General features: G+C 42.1%; 1 protein-coding gene across 1 annotated transcript in view; it reads right to left on the bottom strand.

The window, feature by feature from the left end:
• Positions 1 to 1,641: 1,641 nt before the first annotated feature.
• LOC141110640 (cell adhesion molecule CEACAM1-like) overlaps positions 1,642 to 18,164 on the bottom strand; it is a 122,125-nt gene continuing 105,602 nt past the window's right edge. Inside the window, exons 6-9 of the mRNA XM_073602108.1 lie at positions 15,587 to 15,666; positions 11,628 to 11,657; positions 5,946 to 6,010; positions 1,642 to 3,011 (exon numbers count right to left, since the gene is read on the bottom strand). Of these exons, the coding sequence (XP_073458209.1) occupies positions 5,948 to 6,010; positions 11,628 to 11,657; positions 15,587 to 15,666 (173 nt within the window). The 3' untranslated portion in view covers positions 1,642 to 3,011; positions 5,946 to 5,947. The remainder of the gene's footprint in view (positions 3,012 to 5,945; positions 6,011 to 11,627; positions 11,658 to 15,586; positions 15,667 to 18,164) is intronic.

The following is an 18,164-nucleotide window of genomic DNA, read 5'->3' as shown; positions in this document are numbered from 1 at the left end:
CCTGCTCTACCAGTTCCCCTGTTAGGACAGAGTTTGTCTGCTGGTGGCAGTGTGGGGCTTCTGGGAGACACCTGCTGGTGGACACTGGAAGTGCAGCAACCAGCCCAGAGCACCACAGTGCCACCAGCAGGCAAACTCTGTCCTAACAGGGGAGCTGGTAGAGCAGGCAGACAGGTGGAGCAAAGACCAAGGAAGAAGAGGGCCCAAAGCAGAGGAGAGATTCAGAATGTAGAGCAGACGGCCAGGAAGTCGAGAAGAGGGGAGCAGCTAATGAGGAGATGGAGCAGAGAGCTCAGACATAGAGTAGTAGCATTAAAGAAAGAGAAGAAGCTAGTTGGTAGAGCTAAGTGTAAAAAGTAAAGGAAAGGGCAATAAGGCGGTGTACAGGGCCTAGAGGTAGAGCAGAAGACCACGAGGTAGAGTAAAAGGCCAGGAATTAAGAAGAGGGGGTAAAAGGCCAGGAGGTAGAGCAAAAGGAATAGAGGTGGAGCAGAGGACCATGAGGTAGAGTAAAGACAAGTAGATGGAGCAGAGACAAGGAGGTAGAGCAGGGGGCAAAAGCTAGAGAAAAGGGCAAGGGGGAGCAGAGAGCCAAGAGTTGGAATAGAGGGCCAGAAGGTAGAGCTGAAGGCTAGGAGGTAGAGCTGAGAACTAGTAGGTTGAGTAGAGGGAAAAAATAATGAATAGACAGCCATAAGGTGGAGAAGAGGGCTAGGAGGTAAAGCAGAAGTCCAGGAGGTAGGGAAGAGGGCCAGAGGGTGGAGCAGAGGGCATGGGTGAGAGCAGAGAGTCAAAGGTGAGCAGATGGAACAAAGGCTAGAAGGTAAAGCAGAAGGGTAGGAGGTAAATAAGAGAGCAGCAAGTGGAGTAGAGGGCCTGGAGGTGGAGAAGAAGCCTGGGAGGTGGAGCAGAAGGCCATGAGGTAAAACCCTTTTTCTTACCTGAGCCCATTCGTTCCAGTGCCATACACGAGCCCAGCCGCTAGTTCTCATCTCATTGGACAGATTGATAGTCAGATTACTGTCAATCAAATCCAGTGACATGAGAGTGGGGGCCGGGCCGAGTCCCACTGTCTGTCAATGGACGCAGCAGCAGGAGCGTTCCCACCTGGGTGCCCCCAAGGAAAGCCGCTTTCCGTGGGGGCACCAGATGAAGAGGAGGCTCCAGGAGTGCCTCTGGGGCACACAGAAGAGGAGGATCGGGGCTGCTCTGTACAAAACCCTTGCACAGAGCAGGTAAGTATAGACATGTTTGTTATTTTTATTTTAAAAAAATCTGAACCTTTACAATCGCTTTAAGGGAAGTGTAGCGTGGATCAGGTAAAGCAGAGGGCAAGGAGGTGGAGTAGAAGGCTAGGAGGTGAAGCCAAAGGACATGAGGTGGAGCAGAGGGCCAGGAGGATGAGCAGAAGGCTAGGAGGTAGAGCAGAGGGCCTAGAGGCAGAGTGTGCTTTTCTGGCATATAAGAAAAGTACTCATCTATTTGTGAAGTGCTTTTTAACTTTTAATCTCCTCTTTATGGAATCAAACGTACTTACCGCTATGGTCTTGAACTCAGCATAGATGGATATTCCAGGAACAAATTAGCATGTTCTTGTATCAACATGTAAATGTAGAATGCTCAAAAAAAAGGGAAAAATGCTTCTCATAGTATAATAGGTTTATTGTTAAAAAAAATAAGGCTAAAACAACAAAGAACACTCAAATAACATAAGTGCATCCAACATTTGGATAATTGCATGCATATACAGAATTTCAGCAAGCTAATATAAGATAACAGCCATAATCCCAGGTCTTCAATGTGTTACTCAGTTTCAGAACTGTACTAACATGTCTCCAAGCCTTGACGGATGCTTTTCTGACCTGGACATAACCCAGGACTTCTGAGGTATGCCCTCATGTAATACTGCACAGCTTTACTTTAAGGGAGTCCTTACCCCCACAATCTATGAGTTAAGCACTCCTGACCTCTGCACTCTGTAAGTTACGCACTCCTGACCTCTGCACTTTGTGTGTTACACTCTCCTTTCATGCAGCCACTGTCTCTTGCATGCAAGGGTGAAGCTTCTTCATCACACTTGGTTTGGTTCACACATTCTACCCTTGATTACTTGTTCACATTGGAGAATCCACAACTAAAAATTGCTATACACAATCCTGCTGATATACTTCAAGTGAAATTTTAATCTGTATGATATCTGTTAGCATATTCTAGCGGCATGCAGAATACAAAAGGTGTCACATGATGCTTGTACACTTTTTGTCCTATAATATGTTTGTAGTCAGGTGCTGGCTAACTTTGCCTGTGTCATTGTGGACATTCTGTAACACCAGCTGCAGTGAGCCTGTTTCCCTCCAGTGCTCAGCCTGAAAACTGAGTCATCATCTACCAAATGCGGAGCAAGCAGAGACCACAGCTGAGAGCAAGGCATCATGGGATATGTGGTCTGAGGTGCCAGGATTTGAATTGCAGCCAGATTGCTCCAGACCACAAGTTCCAGCCGGCTGGGAGAGAGAGGAATGCTTAGTGAGGACATATATAGCCTGGTCCAGGGGGGAGTCTCTCTCTTCAGACCACAGCTGAGAACAGGGACCCGGCCACTCCACTTAGATGGCATGGAGAGTCTCCAGCGATTGAGTGAGCAGATCCCCCATTGCCAGCTCCCTGCCGGCCGACTGACTTTTGGGGGTCACTCTCATCGGAGGAATACTTCTATGGAGAAAATAAATTACACTTACTTGGCCACTGACTTTTTTAGAGGAATTTTAATTGCCTAACTAATTTCTTGCAGCCCCATTCATTCAGTGCTACACTATAGCAGTACTCGAGAGTTCATATATTTATAGAAGAGTATATAGTGTATGGACAGGTCTGGTTTGCAGTGAACTAGAAGATATTTTGCAGGCAGAGAAAAGTCTGATGCAGGGAGAATTTCATGATGGAAAGGATGCCCTTATGATGAGCGGGGTAATATGTGAGTGAGCTACATTCCAGAAATGCTGGAGGGAAACCTAAAGACAAATAATATGTAAAGATTAAAAAATATTGTAAATACACTAATGAATGGCATTATATCATGGAAATGCTTAACACACACAACTGAAATACATTCCAGAGAGGCAAGAGAAATAAAGGTAAAAAAAGTGGTAAAATGACAAGTGTTATCCTAACACAAAATGGCACCAGGTCTCCAAGGCTTTGCCAGGTCCCATCAGGTTTAATACTGTAATCCCCAGCTGTCAATGACAACCGCAGTCCAGCATAAGCCTAGGTATTGAATCAATTATCTGCTGGGCTTGCAATTCTGCTAGCATTGCAAAATTGTGAGGCTGATTTACTAAAGGAGTAGAGCATGTTCACTTTGCAAAAGTAATTTATACTTAGCCTTGTGAATGAGACAAACCTAAGCGAAAACTCAGTTAACCGCTTGCCGTGCAGCAGGTCGGCACGATCCCGCAAACCGTCGTAGCTTTACGTTGGATCAGGATAGCAGGCGCGCGCCCGCTGCACAGTGGGGGTGCTGATGCTCATGGCCGACGATCACAATGACCACCGGCCACGAACGAACGCAAGCACGAGGGACAGAACACGGAAGTGTGTGTGTAAACACACAAATCCGTGTTTTGTTCTGAGAAGAATGACAGATCGTGTGTTCCTATTAGCTAGGAACCACGATCTGTCACTCCCTCTAGTCAGTTCCCTCCCCCACAGTTAGACTCACCTCCCAGGGAACACAGTTAACCCCTTGATCGCCCCCTAGTGTTAACTCTTTCCCAGCCAGTGACATTTTTACAGTAATCAATGCATTTTTATAGCACTGATCGCTGTATAAATGCCAATGGTCCCAAAAATGTGTCAAAATTGTCAGATGTGTCCGCCATAATGTCGAGGTCATGATAAAAATCACAGATCGCCACCATTACTAGTAAAAAAAATAACAATACTAAAAATGCTATAAATCTATCCCCTATTTTGTAGACGCTATAACTTTTGTGCAAACCAATCAATATACGCTTATTGCAATTTTTTTTTTACCAAAAATATGTAGAAGAATACATATCGGCCTAAACTGAGAAAAAAATTCATTTAAAAAAAAAAAAAAACAGGGATATTTAGTACAGCAAAAAGTGCAAAATATTGTTTTTCTTTCAAAATTGTCACTCTTTTTTTGTTTATAGCGCAAAAAATAAAAACCGCAGAGGCGATCAAATACCACCAAAAGAAAGCTCTATTTGTGGGAAAAAAAGGACGTCAATTTTGTTTGTCAGTTAAAGTGACGCAGTGCCGAATTGCAAAAAATGGCCTGGTCATTCTGCAGCCAAATCTTCTGGGGCTGAAGTGGTTAAAGAAAAAAAATACCTAGTAATGAGTAAGGGAAAAAAATTAAAACATTTTTGCACATGATACATGATGGGATATGACTGAAGTCACCAAAGATTTACCTCATTCAGTAAGCTAAGTGAAAATAGGGTTTGCAAAGTAAACATGCTCTACTCCTTTCACAAATCAACCCAATTGTGTTTGTTACATTGTGTTGAAAGAATAAAATTAGTTTTTTTTTTTCTTTTTTTCTTTAGGTCCCCTGCCCCCATACGCACACACATTTGAATACAAACTCATTAGGTATCACCTTGCACACCAGAATGAGAACTGTATTTCTAAGGGCACCAATTATTGTTAAATCTAAAGTGATGGCCTGTAAAGGTCTTTAACCACTTGACCCTTGAGATCAGTTTCATCAAATGCTTTACAAGCCAATAACAGCTTGTAAACAACGAACTGAAACCAGACCATTGTTGTTGCTTTTGGTTTCATAAATCAGAGGCGAGGTGGGTACAGATGTACCTTCCTCCTCTCACTTCACAAGTGCACCACCTGGGGGTGGCACAGAAAAGCCTGGTAAAGGAAGAAGGCAGCAGAGGGGCAGCTCCCCTTCTGCACCCTGTACAAGTGATCCAAGTGGTTAAAGAGCCATTCGGATCAATTCTATAGTAAAACCCAAATTTTGGTACCAGGATGATGGCTTCAGCTGTTATAACCACTCCATCCTGGGGATGTACGGGTACATCTTATAGAGTTATAGTGGTTAAAGCATAGCTCCCAACTGTCCCTGATTTCGAGGGACTGTCCCTGATTTGGAGCAATGTCCCTCATCCCTCATTTGTCCCTCATTTTGGTCTGATCTATAGATGTATATAAAATGCACTTTTTATGTTTCAAAAAGTGTTTCCCAGTGCTAAATCTTTCATCCAATTTCTAAATTTCCGCATTTGTACATTTTAAAAGCCAATATAAAGGAATAGTAGTAAAAAAAAAGCCCTTCTGGATTCAATTAACCTTTTTTTTGGGTTAATTCTCCTTTAAGGGGGTGTGACAGGGGGCGTGTCCTATGCCTACATACGTTTGTTAGTAGGTGTCCATCGTCCCCATCTCAAAATGTTGGGAGGTGTGGTTAAAGTATTGCCTATGGACAATTTTGAGTATCACGTTTTTTTGCTACTTTCTGGGGCACACAGATTTTAGTAATGGCATTTTTGGCATCTATTTGTTCGATGCAACCTCATCTTTTATATTTTATCAAGTAATTGGGGATTATATTTTGTTTGTGTGTACTAAAATTTATTTGAGTGTGTTTTTTTACTGAAAATATAGATTTGATAAACAGTAGTTTAAATATTGTGTGATCTAAAAAAAACTGCATCCACCACCATTTTATTCTACAGGGTCTGGTTTCAGGAAATATATAACCTTATGAGGTTTTAGGTGCGTTTTAATTTAAAAAAAAAACGTGCATTTTAGTATTTGTGCACAAAATAGAAAAAAAGTCTGCAACAGTGAAAATGTTAGGGATGTAAAGTTGGAAAATGATCATGGGAGTTAGTGGTTGATATGCAATAACTAGGCAGAAAGATTAAAAGAAATACTGTACATAAATGTAGTGTTACCTTCAGTATTTTTCAGAAGCAGACTCCATTATACTGTATATGGATTTGTCTTTGTGTGTTAGTTCCTATTTGTGGAAAGAAACAAAGTCAGATTGGCTGGAATATAATTATAGAACCGAGGCTTTAAGCATAAGTAAAATATACTAAACTGGAAACCTGTAAGGGCTTTTAACCACTTCAGCCCCGGAAGACTTTACCCCCTTCCTGACCAGAGTACTTTTTGCGATTCGGCACTGCATCCCTTTAACTGACAATTGCGCGGTCGTGTGACGTTGCACCCAAACAAAATTGACGTACTTTTTTGCCACAGATAATGCTTTCTTTTGGTGGTATTTGATCACCTCTGCGGTTTTTATTTTTTGCTCTATAAACAAAAAAAGAGCGACAATTTTGAAAAAAACGCAATTTTTTTACTTTTTGCTATAATAAATATCCCCCAAAAATATATGAAAAAACAATCTTTTTCTTCAGTTTATTTTTGGTAAAAAAAAAAAAAAAATCGCAATAAGCGTATTTTGATTGGTTTGCGCAAAAGTTACAGTGTCTACAAAATAGGGGATAGTTTTATGGCAATTTTATTATTAATTTTTTTTACTGCGATTTTTATCGTGACTGCGACATTATGGCACATCAGACAATTTTGACACATTTTTGGGACCACTGGCATTTATACAGCGATCAGTGCTATAAGAATGCACCGATTACTGTTTAAATGTCACTGGCAGGGAAGGGGTTAACACTAGGCTGCGATCAAGGGGTTATTTGTGTTCCCTCTCTGTGTTCTAACTGAAGGGGGGAGGGGACTGTCTAGGGGAGATGACAGATGGCTGTTCATACTCTGTATGAACAGACGATCAGTCTCTTCTCCCCTCAGAGAACCGGAAACTGTGTGTTTACACACACACACACACACAGATCCCGGTTCTCGGTGTGTCACCAGCGACCTCCGGGCACTCGCATCAGCTCCAGGGGCGAGACGCGGGCGCCCCTAGTGGCCACAGGGCGAAGCGATGTTACATAATGTCATTTCGCCAAGCCGTGCCATTCTGCCACAGTGAAACTGTGGTGGCTGGTCGGCAAGTGGTTAAAGCGTCGCCTATGGAGATTTTCGGGGACCAACGTATGGCGCCATTACACGGGCATACGCAATTTTAAAGCTTAACATGTTTGGTATCCGTTTACTTGGCGTAACATCATCTTTTACATTTTACCAAACAAATACATTAAAATTAATTAAAGTGTATTTTTTCCCAAAAATTTGCATTTGAAAAACTGTTGTGCAAATACCATGTGATAGAAAAATTAACAACACCCACTATTTTATTCTCTAGGGCATCTGCTTAAAAAATATATAATGATTGGGGGTTCTAAGTGGTTTGTTAGAAAAAAAATGTTTGTTTTGTTTACATGTAGGAGAGGAATGTCCAGACTGGTCCAGACTGGAAGTGGTTAACTTGCAAGGTTCTGTTACAACCTGTTATGGTGTTCAAGACTGGTTAACCACCTGTTGTTGATTCAATTAGCTACACACCTAGCCAGGCTTTCTCCCTCCATATTTAAGCTTGGTTCATTGCTGTAGGCTTTGCCTTAGTGACAGCTAATGTTTTTAGTGCCAAGTCCCAAGAAGTTTCCTAGTCTACCCCAGTGTTTTCTTGCAGAGTCGATTTCTAGTATCCTCTGTGTTTCCCAGTGGAGAAGTTTAATAGTGTCCCTAGCTTCCTGAGAATATTAATTGTGATCTCAAGATTCCTTTGTATCTAGGGTTGCCACAGTCACCTACTTGTATCCTTGCTATCCTGAGAAGATTCCAGGTGACCCTATACCCCTAGTGTTTTATCTTCTGACAGACTTCTAGTGACCCTGATATTTCTAGCAATCTTATAGCTTGATTATCCTTGTTTCTATTGTATGTAATTGTCTCCCAGTGTACTCTCTGTACCCCAGTGTCCTCCAGCCTGTGCCCATTGATTGTTTTCCTTGTGTAGCTTTGACAGCTCTCATCATTCCTGCACCTCTGTGATCTCTTGTGAGTTTCAGCCTGTCCTTCATTAGCACCACCTGTGTCTACTGTCTGCTTTAGTTTTTCTAGAAGTTTCCTGCTTGGTGTACATGCACACCACTACCTGATTCTAGAGATTCCTGTTAAGTCTCCTTGCTTTCACTAAAGACTCGTACAAACAATCGGATTGTTGGCCAACAAAACTGTGGACATTTGTCCGAAGAGCGTTGGCCCAAACTTGTCTTGCATACACATGGCCACACAATTGTTGATCAACAATTACGAACATAGTGACACACTACGTTGTTTTTCAGCTCTTTAGCGCCACCCTTTGGGCTCCTTCTGCTAATTTCGTGTTAGTAGAAGTTTGGTGAGTGTTGATTAACACTTTTCATTTCGCACTTTTCAGTTCGTTTCTGCACAGCTGTTCGTCAACCAGCCATGTTGCAGAATCGGAGGAGTTAACGTGTTATTTATTATTGGCCTTGGAGTTATTGCTTTGACATTATTTTTTTGGTTGAATAATGATTTGATTTGGTATATTTTCTATATTTTTGGATGCATAGAATGCACTTTTTGGTTAAGTTCTTTTGGCAGATAGCATGTCTAATTTTATTTGTTTTCTTTTTTTAATGCACAATTAAAAATTGTGGAGAATAATACTTGGCTATGTGTTTTGCTTCAAATGACAGTTTGGGAGTAGTCAGTTACATTTAAAAAAATACAATGTAAAATTAACAAGGGACACCAACATAGTTGTATCTTTGATCTTAAAAACTACGGGATAATGGTGTTGTGGTAACTTGCCCCAAAAAAAACAAAAAAAAAACAAGCATAATAATATTATTCTTGATATCAGAAAAAAAAAAGCCTTTGAAAATTTGTTTGCAATAACTCCATCAGTATCACCAGCAAAGCAGCTTCATTATTATCCCATTAAAGAAGAAGAGAATTGTGCGCTGCATTTCGAGATTTCATAATTTGCCACGTCACGAATGTTAATTCTCCATTACGAACTCTAGTTTACAAGACCGACCGCTTCTGGCTCGTCCTTGCTTCTGAGCATGCGTGTTTGTACTTTGGACTTTTGTCCGACGGACTTGTGTACACACACTCGGAAAATCTGACAACAGACATTTGTTCTGGGAAAATTTTAAAACATGCTATCCAATATTTGTCCATGGAAAGTTGCCCAACAATTGTCTGATGGAGCGTACAAAAGGGTGGATTTTCTGCCAACAGCCTGTCATCACACATTTCCCCTCGGAAAACCTGATTGTGTGTATGAGGCTTTATAGTTGTGCTGTGTGTCTCTGTGCTCCTGTTCCCAGTGTCTGTGTGTTTTCAAGCACACTTGCCAGTTTGGGCTGTACTCCCTACTGTTCTGTGCCCTCAGTGCTGCAAGAGATTTTTATCTGCTTATCAGCCCTAAAGCCAGCCATGGCAGGGTAAATGTACCCAAGTTGATAGATCAACTTGGGTACAACCAGCCTGCTGGATTTTACATTGAATTGAATTTTACATTCGGTTATTGCTAGCGGATGTTATAGCCTTAACCGCTTGGCATCCGCGCTATAGCCGAATGACGGCTACAGCGCGGACCTGAATTCCCGGGAGGCCGTCATATGACGTCCTCCCCTGTGCACATGCCCTGCGCGCGCCCTGCAGGGCGCGTGTGGAGCGCGCTGTGATCACCGAGTCACTGAGATTCGGGTGATCACCGATCTGTGTAAGGGGCCGGTCCCGGCCCCTTACCATGTGATCAGCTGTCAGCCAATGACAGCTGATCACATGATCAAAACAAAAGCTCTGTGATCATTTTTTTTTTCTCCTCGCGCTGACAGTGCGAGGAGAAAAAAAAGCCGATCACCGGCTCAGCAGCAAGGGACATCGGTCCCGAAGAGGAGGAGGCAATAATGCCTCATATGTGCCTCAATTGTGCCAACAGTGCCCACTGACAGTGCAACCTGACATTGCCACATCACAGTGCCCACAGTGCCCACCAGTGCCACGTATCAATGCCCATAAGTGCCACCTATCAATGCCTACAAGTGCCACCTATCAATGCCCACCATTGCCACCTAACAATGCCCACCAGTGGTGCCAATCAGTGCCACCTAGCAGTGTACAAGATCAGTGCCCATTATTGCCACCAATCAGTGCCCATCACTGCCACCCATCAGTGCCCATCACTGCCACCTATCAGTGCCCATTGGTGCCGCCTCATCAGCGTACATCAATGAAGGAGAAAAATTACCCTTTTAAAAAATTTTATAACAAAATATAAAAAAAATAATTTTTTTTTTTAAAATTCGGACTTTTTAAATTTTTTTAACAAAAAATAAAAACCGCAGAGGTGATCAAATGCCACCAAAAGAAAGCTCTATTTGTGGGGAAAAAATGATAAAAATTTCATTTGGGTACAGTGTTGCATGACCGCGCAATTGTCATTCAAAGTGCGACAGCGCTGAAAGCTGAAAATTGGTCTGGATAGGAGGGGGGTTTAAGTGCCCAGTAAGCAATAATCTCTGTGTTCTCCAGGAGGGGGCGGCTTTCCCCACTCCCTTGCCGGAAGAAGACAATGGCTCAGTGGTGAGGGATTCCTCTGCCAACACTACCTGTGTTGGTGGGGGAATTAAGCAAATTTCTTTGTTGCAGGAAACAAATCTGCTCCATCTATGGCCGGCCTTAGTTACCAGTAGCTGACTGCTCAGGTGGGTTCAAGAACTGCAACCTGGGGATCACCTGTAGTGCAACCTATCTCCACCTTCAGGATTTCTGGAGAAGACCAGGTGGTTTCTTAGACTCTGTGCCTTGGCTCTTTCAAGGGCCCTCACCTTTGTTGTGTGTGCAGGCAGGCTATGTTCTTCCCCATCAGTACCAACAGTTATCCTTCCTGTCCCAGACTCATTAGGTACCTCAACTCTATCCTGTGCATCTCCATTCTCTGGGACCCCTGTGCTCTTCTATGTATCTCAATAACATTGTTACCTTCTGTGTTCCTGTAACCTCAGCTTGCATCCCACTACTGCTACATCCCACACTCTTGGCTCTCTGTGAGCCCTGCGTGCCAGGTACACGCTATCAGTTTATTTGTTCAACCCAGCGGGCTGAACGAGAAAAAACTGAAGAGCTTGGAAGGAGATCCTGTACCAACAATTCGATGTTAGTACAGATATCTCCTCCCCTGAGCTATTTTGTCCCCACCAGAACACACCGGTCAGGGCTCTCAGCCACTGACAATCAGCAGACCTTTTTCGGTCATGCCCATTTAACAGAAGCTGGACGTTCGGCCGGCTTCTGTCCGACCGACTGCTGTACACACGGTCCAAATGTCAGCCAGTTTCTACTGAACCGCCCGATATTCAACCTGTATGTACGGCCCTTAAGACCAGCAGACTCTATAGTCTTGCCATTCCTGTGAGTCCTATATTCTGTGCTTTCCAATCCCTGTAGCAAGTCACCTGTAGTCTGTGCGGGTGTGCTCTTTCTGAGCATACCACTATCCAGTGCACAGGCTGTACGAAGGGTCCACAAATCCAACCATATGTGATGGCCCCTTTCTTGACAGCTGTAGTACATCCGGGGCCTCAACAATTCTACATGCACTGTGATAGCAACCACAAACCCACTGTAGTACAAATAATAGCATACAGATTCAAATTAAAAAAATTAAAATGTACCTCATAGTTCGATTCTTGACTTGATTTCCCCTGCACAAAAGACACATATCAAATCAAAGATGGAAGCCCAAGTTATTCGTAGTTATTAGTATAAGTGTTGGCATTTTGTTTAGCATGCAAATGCTTATAAGAGAGTAATGCCTGTGTCTTCAGCTCCATCTGGAGGCCAAAACATGATATCATTTTCTAAAACACCTCAATGAGAAAACTATACTGCATTTTGGTGACAATATAGAGCTGAAGATACAGGAATTATTCTCCAACAAAAATGGCTTGACTATTCGTTGAGGCTGGCTTCACAACGCAGAACGCTCTGGCTCACAACAGGAGTCGGTACGTCTCCATTCACTGGTTCAGGCCTGATTTCAGCCCAAATTTGTGGCTGAATTCAGACCTGAAACGGACCAAAAGATGCACAGGACTCCTGTACAATTTGGGAGACCTAATTCACAATAGTGTGAACCCAGCCTCAGAGTGCAAGAATGCTTCTGATATTTGTGCAATGAATATTTCAGAAAAAGACACCCAAATGTATGGCCTGGTATTAGTATAGCAAGCCTTGGATATGGACTGAACTAGAATTTGGTCTGAATGGGCAAAGTATATTGGGCCAAACTGGCAAACTAGATAGTGTTCACCTGCCTTCTGAGCAGAACTTCCAGGAAGTGATAGATATAGTAGCGATATTACTACTACTATCATTACACACTTCCAAAGAAATCAAATGAAAAAATATATAAAAGGTGGCAATAAGCACCAAAAATTCTTTTAAATGAAGCCTCTAGTTCTTCCAGCACAGGTGCTCAATGGAAAGGTGACAACTCACCACAGGTGTTTGACCACTTTTTAAGGTAGGTCAAATTGCGCATTTGGAATAACAAATTGATTCCCAACACCACTCCGCTCCAATGGACCCTCTGGATGAAGCTGGGGCATAAAAATTGACTCCACAGGAGACGAGAGAGTAAGTCACCCCACACCAGGCTTTACCCCTATGAGCGGGACGCAGAATGCACACTACCTTATTAGGAACCAGCCAGATTTGCACACAATGTTTTCCCTAGTGCCAGACAGGCACTTTTACATGTGAGTGCAACCTATTACTTTGTCATTGCTTTTACATTTTATTAAATATACTACACTATGAGACTTTTTATGCCCTAGCTTCATGCGGAGGGTCCATTGGAGCGGAGTGGTGTTGGCAGTGGGAATCAATTTGTTATTCCAAATGCGCAATTTGACCTGCCTTAAAAAGTGGTAAAACACCTGTGGTGAGTTGCCACCTTTCCATTGAGCACCTGTGGTGGAAGAACTAGAAGCTTCATTTAAAAGCATGTTTTGGTGTTGGGAACACTATCACTAATGGACTTTTTAGCTTGCTATATGTTCAACAATATATGTGTTTTTTTTGCAGTTATATATGTTCATGATTTTGGTTCATGATATATACTGTATATTCACTTGTATATGCTTAGCGCCACCTTTTATATATTTTAAAAATAAAAATGATATATCTGCGCTAAGTGATAAATGAATTAAACAATGTGAAAAATTTGTCAATTAATGACCTGCAGCTAAGCACTATAACCCAGATACAGGGCACAAAAAATAAAAATGCAAAAAATAAAGTGGAGGGCTAGGTATAAACACAAGATGATCCTGTGAAAAAAAGCATATATGAAAGTAAATATATCACTGTATTATTAAAGTGCAATATGACCATAAACATTAAATAGCATAAATTCAAATAAAGTGCAACTATACAGTGCACATATGATGAATTGTATTATACGCAACCAAAATATTTAGTTTTAGTGCGATCCCATGCGACAAATGCAATATGAAAACAGTCACATAAAAAACGCACAAAAGTGCAAACAATATGCAAATTGTAAAGTGCAACACTAAGTTTGGGCACAAAAAGACTCTGTGCATGAGAACATACTGTATGTGAAGAAAATATAACACAATAATAAATATATAATGTGACCATAATCTTAAGTAGCATAAATTCAATTCATTTTATTTATTTTTCCAACATTTTTGTGACTTGTTCACCTTCAAGGGGCAGCTTCATTTGCATATTCCTCATTCATAGGGCGCCAATTCTAGGTACCCAATCACTTTACAAAGAAATAAAATACTGGCATTTTTTGACTGCATGGGAGGTGCAGTAAGCATTCTGTACTTATGTTCCAGTATCACAAAGAAACATTCTCATATAATTAGATTATCAAATAAAGCAATGAAAATGGGCTAATACTGCTGGGATCTGGAGGAAAAACAAAAATATTGAGCAGGTTTCCCTTTTTTTCTATGCTGATTCACCACTTATTGAGAAACTTCTCTATAATGTTAAATGCTGTGAAAATCTCATCTGTATCTTCACCCAGTAGATTCCACCTATAGAGTGAATGGATTTCTTTGATTCTCCTGGGGATTAATTATGGGAACTGGAGCATAGGATTCTAGGGATTTCCATGGTTCAGTCCTCTTAGGCTGGCCGTACATTGTACAATTTTCTTGTAAAATTTTCCTTTAGATTTACCAAAAACATATAATATGAGGTCAAACCTAAACACTTTCATATTGTATGCAATCAGGCAGGACCTTCTACTACATAGTTGAAGGTAAATCTAAAGGAATTTGAATGTGTGTATGGCCAGAAAATTGTATAATATATGGCCAGCCTTACTCTAACTGGTTTTTTTAATCTATTCAAAGACAGTATTGTAACAAGAGATGAGTGTTCCTTTAAGTGGGGTACACACTATAAGAAAATCGGGCATACGATCGTCTGATTTTCCTCGTTTCACAGTAGATCGGAACCGATGAACGAAAATTTGTACAAAAATCCCCGTATGACAAGGGTTTTTTTTTGTTATTGTTTATTGTTTCTGATCATGCGCAGTCTTTCCTTACTGATTCTTGTATAAAAATTATACAAAAATGGTACACATTAACCAGCCCTGGAAGAATTTACCCCCTTCCTGACTAGGCCATTTTTTTGCGATACGGCACGGCATAGATTTAACTGACAATTTCGCGGTCGTGCGACGTACCCAAACAAAATTTACGTCCTTTTTTCCCCACAAATAGAGCATTCTTTTGGTGGTATTTGATCACCTCTGTGTTTTTTTATTTTTTGCGCTATAAACAAAAGAAGAGCAACAATTTTGAAAAAAACACAGTATTTTTTACTTTTTGCTATAATAAATATCCCAAAATAATAAAAAAAAAATTCTTCATCAGTTTAGGCCAATATTCTTCTACATATTTTTGGTAAAAAAAAATCGCAATAGGCCTATACTGATTGGTTTGCAAAAAGTAATAGCGTCTACAAACTATGGGATAGATTTAGGGACTTTTATTATCCTTTATTGTTTTTACTGGTAATAGCGGCGAGCTGCGTTTTTTAGCAGGACTGTGACATTGTGGCGGACAAATCTGACCCTAAATGACACTTTTTGGAGACCAGTGACATTATTACATTGATCAGTGCTATAAAAATGCAGTGATCAATGTATAAATGATACTGGCAGGGAAGGGGTTAACACTAGGGGGTGATCAAGGGGTTAAATGTGTTCCCTCAGTGTGTTCTAACTCTAGGGGGGATGGGCTGCCAGGGACATGACAGAGATCACTGTTCCCGATCACTGAGTACAGCAGATCTGACATGTCCCCTGTCAGAATGGGGATCCACCTTATTTACAAATGCAGATCCCTGTTCTGCCTCTGTATACAGCAATCACGGGTGGCCAGTGGACATCGAGTCCGCCGGACCCGCAGGCTCGCACCCGCGGCGTGCAGTGGGCGCCGGCAATCTCACATGCACGGACCAACGTACGGGTGTGTCGGTTCGTGCAGGAGAGCTGACCTGCCGCCGTATATGTGCGGTGGCTGGTCGGCAAGTGGTTAACCTAAAATTTTGTTACACATGATAAAAATGAATTAATTACCTGAGTTCCTGGCATAGTCCTTTCATAGGTATGTTGTTCAGGAACATGTGCATTCTCATACACTGTACTGCTTGGAGTTTCTTAAAAAGATACAATGCAAGTGGTGTAAAAGCATTGTTTTTAAACACAATAAGATACAATTATAGATAGAATTTTTTTTTAAAAAACACAACAAATAAGACCATCTAATAAAATCAATAAGATAACATATTACCATATTTATCGGCGTATAACACGCACATTCATTTTAAGAGGAAAGTTTCAGGAAAAAACTAAAATTTTAAATAAGGAACTTTGAAGCAAAATAAGGGTCAGTGCCCATCTGCAGCCTCACAAGTGCCATCAATGCAGCCTCATCAGTCCACATTAGGGATGAGCTTCGTGTTCGACTCGAACATCGTCTGTTCGCCGAATTGCGAACGATATGGGCCGTTCGCGCCAAATTCGTGTGGCGCGTCACGGCCCATAATTCACTTCGGCATCGCAGTGCATTGCTGGCTGATGATTGGCCAAGCATGCACTATGACCCTCATGCTTGGCCAATCACAGTGCCGTCTGAACAGAGAGCCGTAATTGGCCAAAGCCAAGGAGGCTTTGGCCAATTATGGCTTAGGGAATTTAGTACACGCCCCACAACATATAAGGCCACCTGCACGGCGGCCCTGTGTAGTGTGTGTTCCGGCGTTCATTGAGAGAGAGAGAGACAGACAGTGACATTTGATTTGAGTTAGATTAGGCAGAACAGTCAGTCAGTTTAGCTGCACTTACAGTGTATTGTGTATATATATGCATCCCAGGTGTTGCATATATATATATACACTGTATTCAGTTTAGCTAGATCCGTTCCTGTTATCTTCCTACTGACAGGCAGGCTTGTCTTGTTACAGTATTTACAGCTACCTGGAGAAAATTGCTGGTCTTCTTTTGATCCTATTAGTACCACAGTCAGGCAGCTAGACTATTTACAATTAGTGCAGTGCATCCTCCTCACAGTGTTCAGCTAAAACTACAAGTTGGTGTAGTGAGACCTCTGCACAGTGTTTATCTCAAGCTACAAGTTAGTGCAGTGCGTCCTGCTCACAGTGTTCAGCTAAAACTATAAGTTAGTGCTGTGCGTCCTGCTCACAGTGTTCAGCTAAAACTACAAGTTAGTGCTGTGCGTCCTGCTCACAGTGTTCAACTAAACCTACAAGTTGGTGTAGTGAGACCTCTGCACAGTGTTCATCTAAAGCTACAAGTTAGTGCAGTGCGTCCTGCTCACAGTGTTCAGCAAAAACTACAAGTTAGTGCTGTCCGTCCTGCTCACAGTGTTCAGCTAAAAATACAAGTTAGTGCTGTGCGTCCTGCTCACAGTGTTCAGCTAAACCTACAAGTTGGTGCAGTGCGTCCTGCTCACAGTGTTCAGCTAAAACTACAAGTTAGTGCTGTGCGTCCTGCTCACAGTGTTCAGCTAAAACTACAAGTTGGTGTAGTGAGACCTCTGCACAGTGTTCATCTAAAGCTACAAGTTAGTGCAGTGCGTCCTGCTCACAGTGTTCAGCTAAAACTACAAGTTAGTGCTGTGCGTCCTGCTCACAGTGTTCAGCTAAAAATACAAGTTAGTGCTGTGCGTCCTGCTCACAGTGTTCAGCTAAACCTACAAGTTGGTGCAGTGCATCCTGCTCGCAGTGTTCAGCTAAAACTACAAGTTAGTGCAGTGCGTCCTCCTCACAGTGTTCAGCTAAAACTACAAGTTAGTGCTGTGCGTCCTGCTCACAGTGTTCAGCTAAAAATACAAGTTAGTGCTGTGCGTCCTGCTCACAGTGTTCAGCTAAACCTACAAGTTGGTGCAGTGCGTCCTGCTCACAGTGTTCAGCTAAAACTACAAGTTAGTGCTGTGCGTCCTGCTCACAGTGTTCAGCTAAAACTACAAGTTGGTGTAGTGAGACCTCTGCACAGTGTTCATCTAAAGCTACAAGTTACTGCAGTGCATCCAGCTCACAGTGTTTAGCTAAAACTATAAGTTAGTGCTTTGCGTCCTGCTCACAGTGTTCAGCTAAAACTACAAGTTAGTGCTGTGCGTCCTGCTGACAGTGTTCAGCTAAACCTACAAGTTGGTGTAGTGAGACCTCTGCACAGTGTTCATCTAAAGCTACAAGTTAGTGCAGTGCGTCCTGCTCACAGTGTTCAGCTAAAACTACAAGTTGGTGTAGTGAGATCTCTGCACAGTGTTCATCTCAAGCTACAAGTTAGTGCAGTGCGTCCTGCTCACAGTGTTCAGCTAAAACTATAAGTTAGTGCTGTGCGTCCTGCTCACAGTGTTCAGCTAAAACTACAAGTTAGTGTGGTGCGTCCACCTCACAGTGTTATTTTTTGCGAGCTCTGCACAGTGTTCACCTAAAGCTACCTGTAGAAGGTTGGTGGTGTTTTCCTGATCCTATCACTACCGCAGGCAGCTAAAAAAGCTACAAGTTAGTTTTTTGCGAGCTCTGCACAGTGTTCAGCTAAAGCTACCTGTAGAAGGTTGGTGGTGTTCTCATACTACAGGCAGGCAGTTGATTTTGCTAGCTGCAGTATCAGTACATATATATATATATAT

This window comes from Aquarana catesbeiana, linkage group LG10 (genome assembly GCF_042186555.1).
Source record: "Aquarana catesbeiana isolate 2022-GZ linkage group LG10, ASM4218655v1, whole genome shotgun sequence".
Classification (NCBI taxonomy): domain Eukaryota; kingdom Metazoa; phylum Chordata; class Amphibia; order Anura; family Ranidae; genus Aquarana; species Aquarana catesbeiana.
The sequence above is the reverse complement of the archived record's forward strand: the minus strand, read 5'-3'. Positions and strand labels throughout refer to the sequence as shown.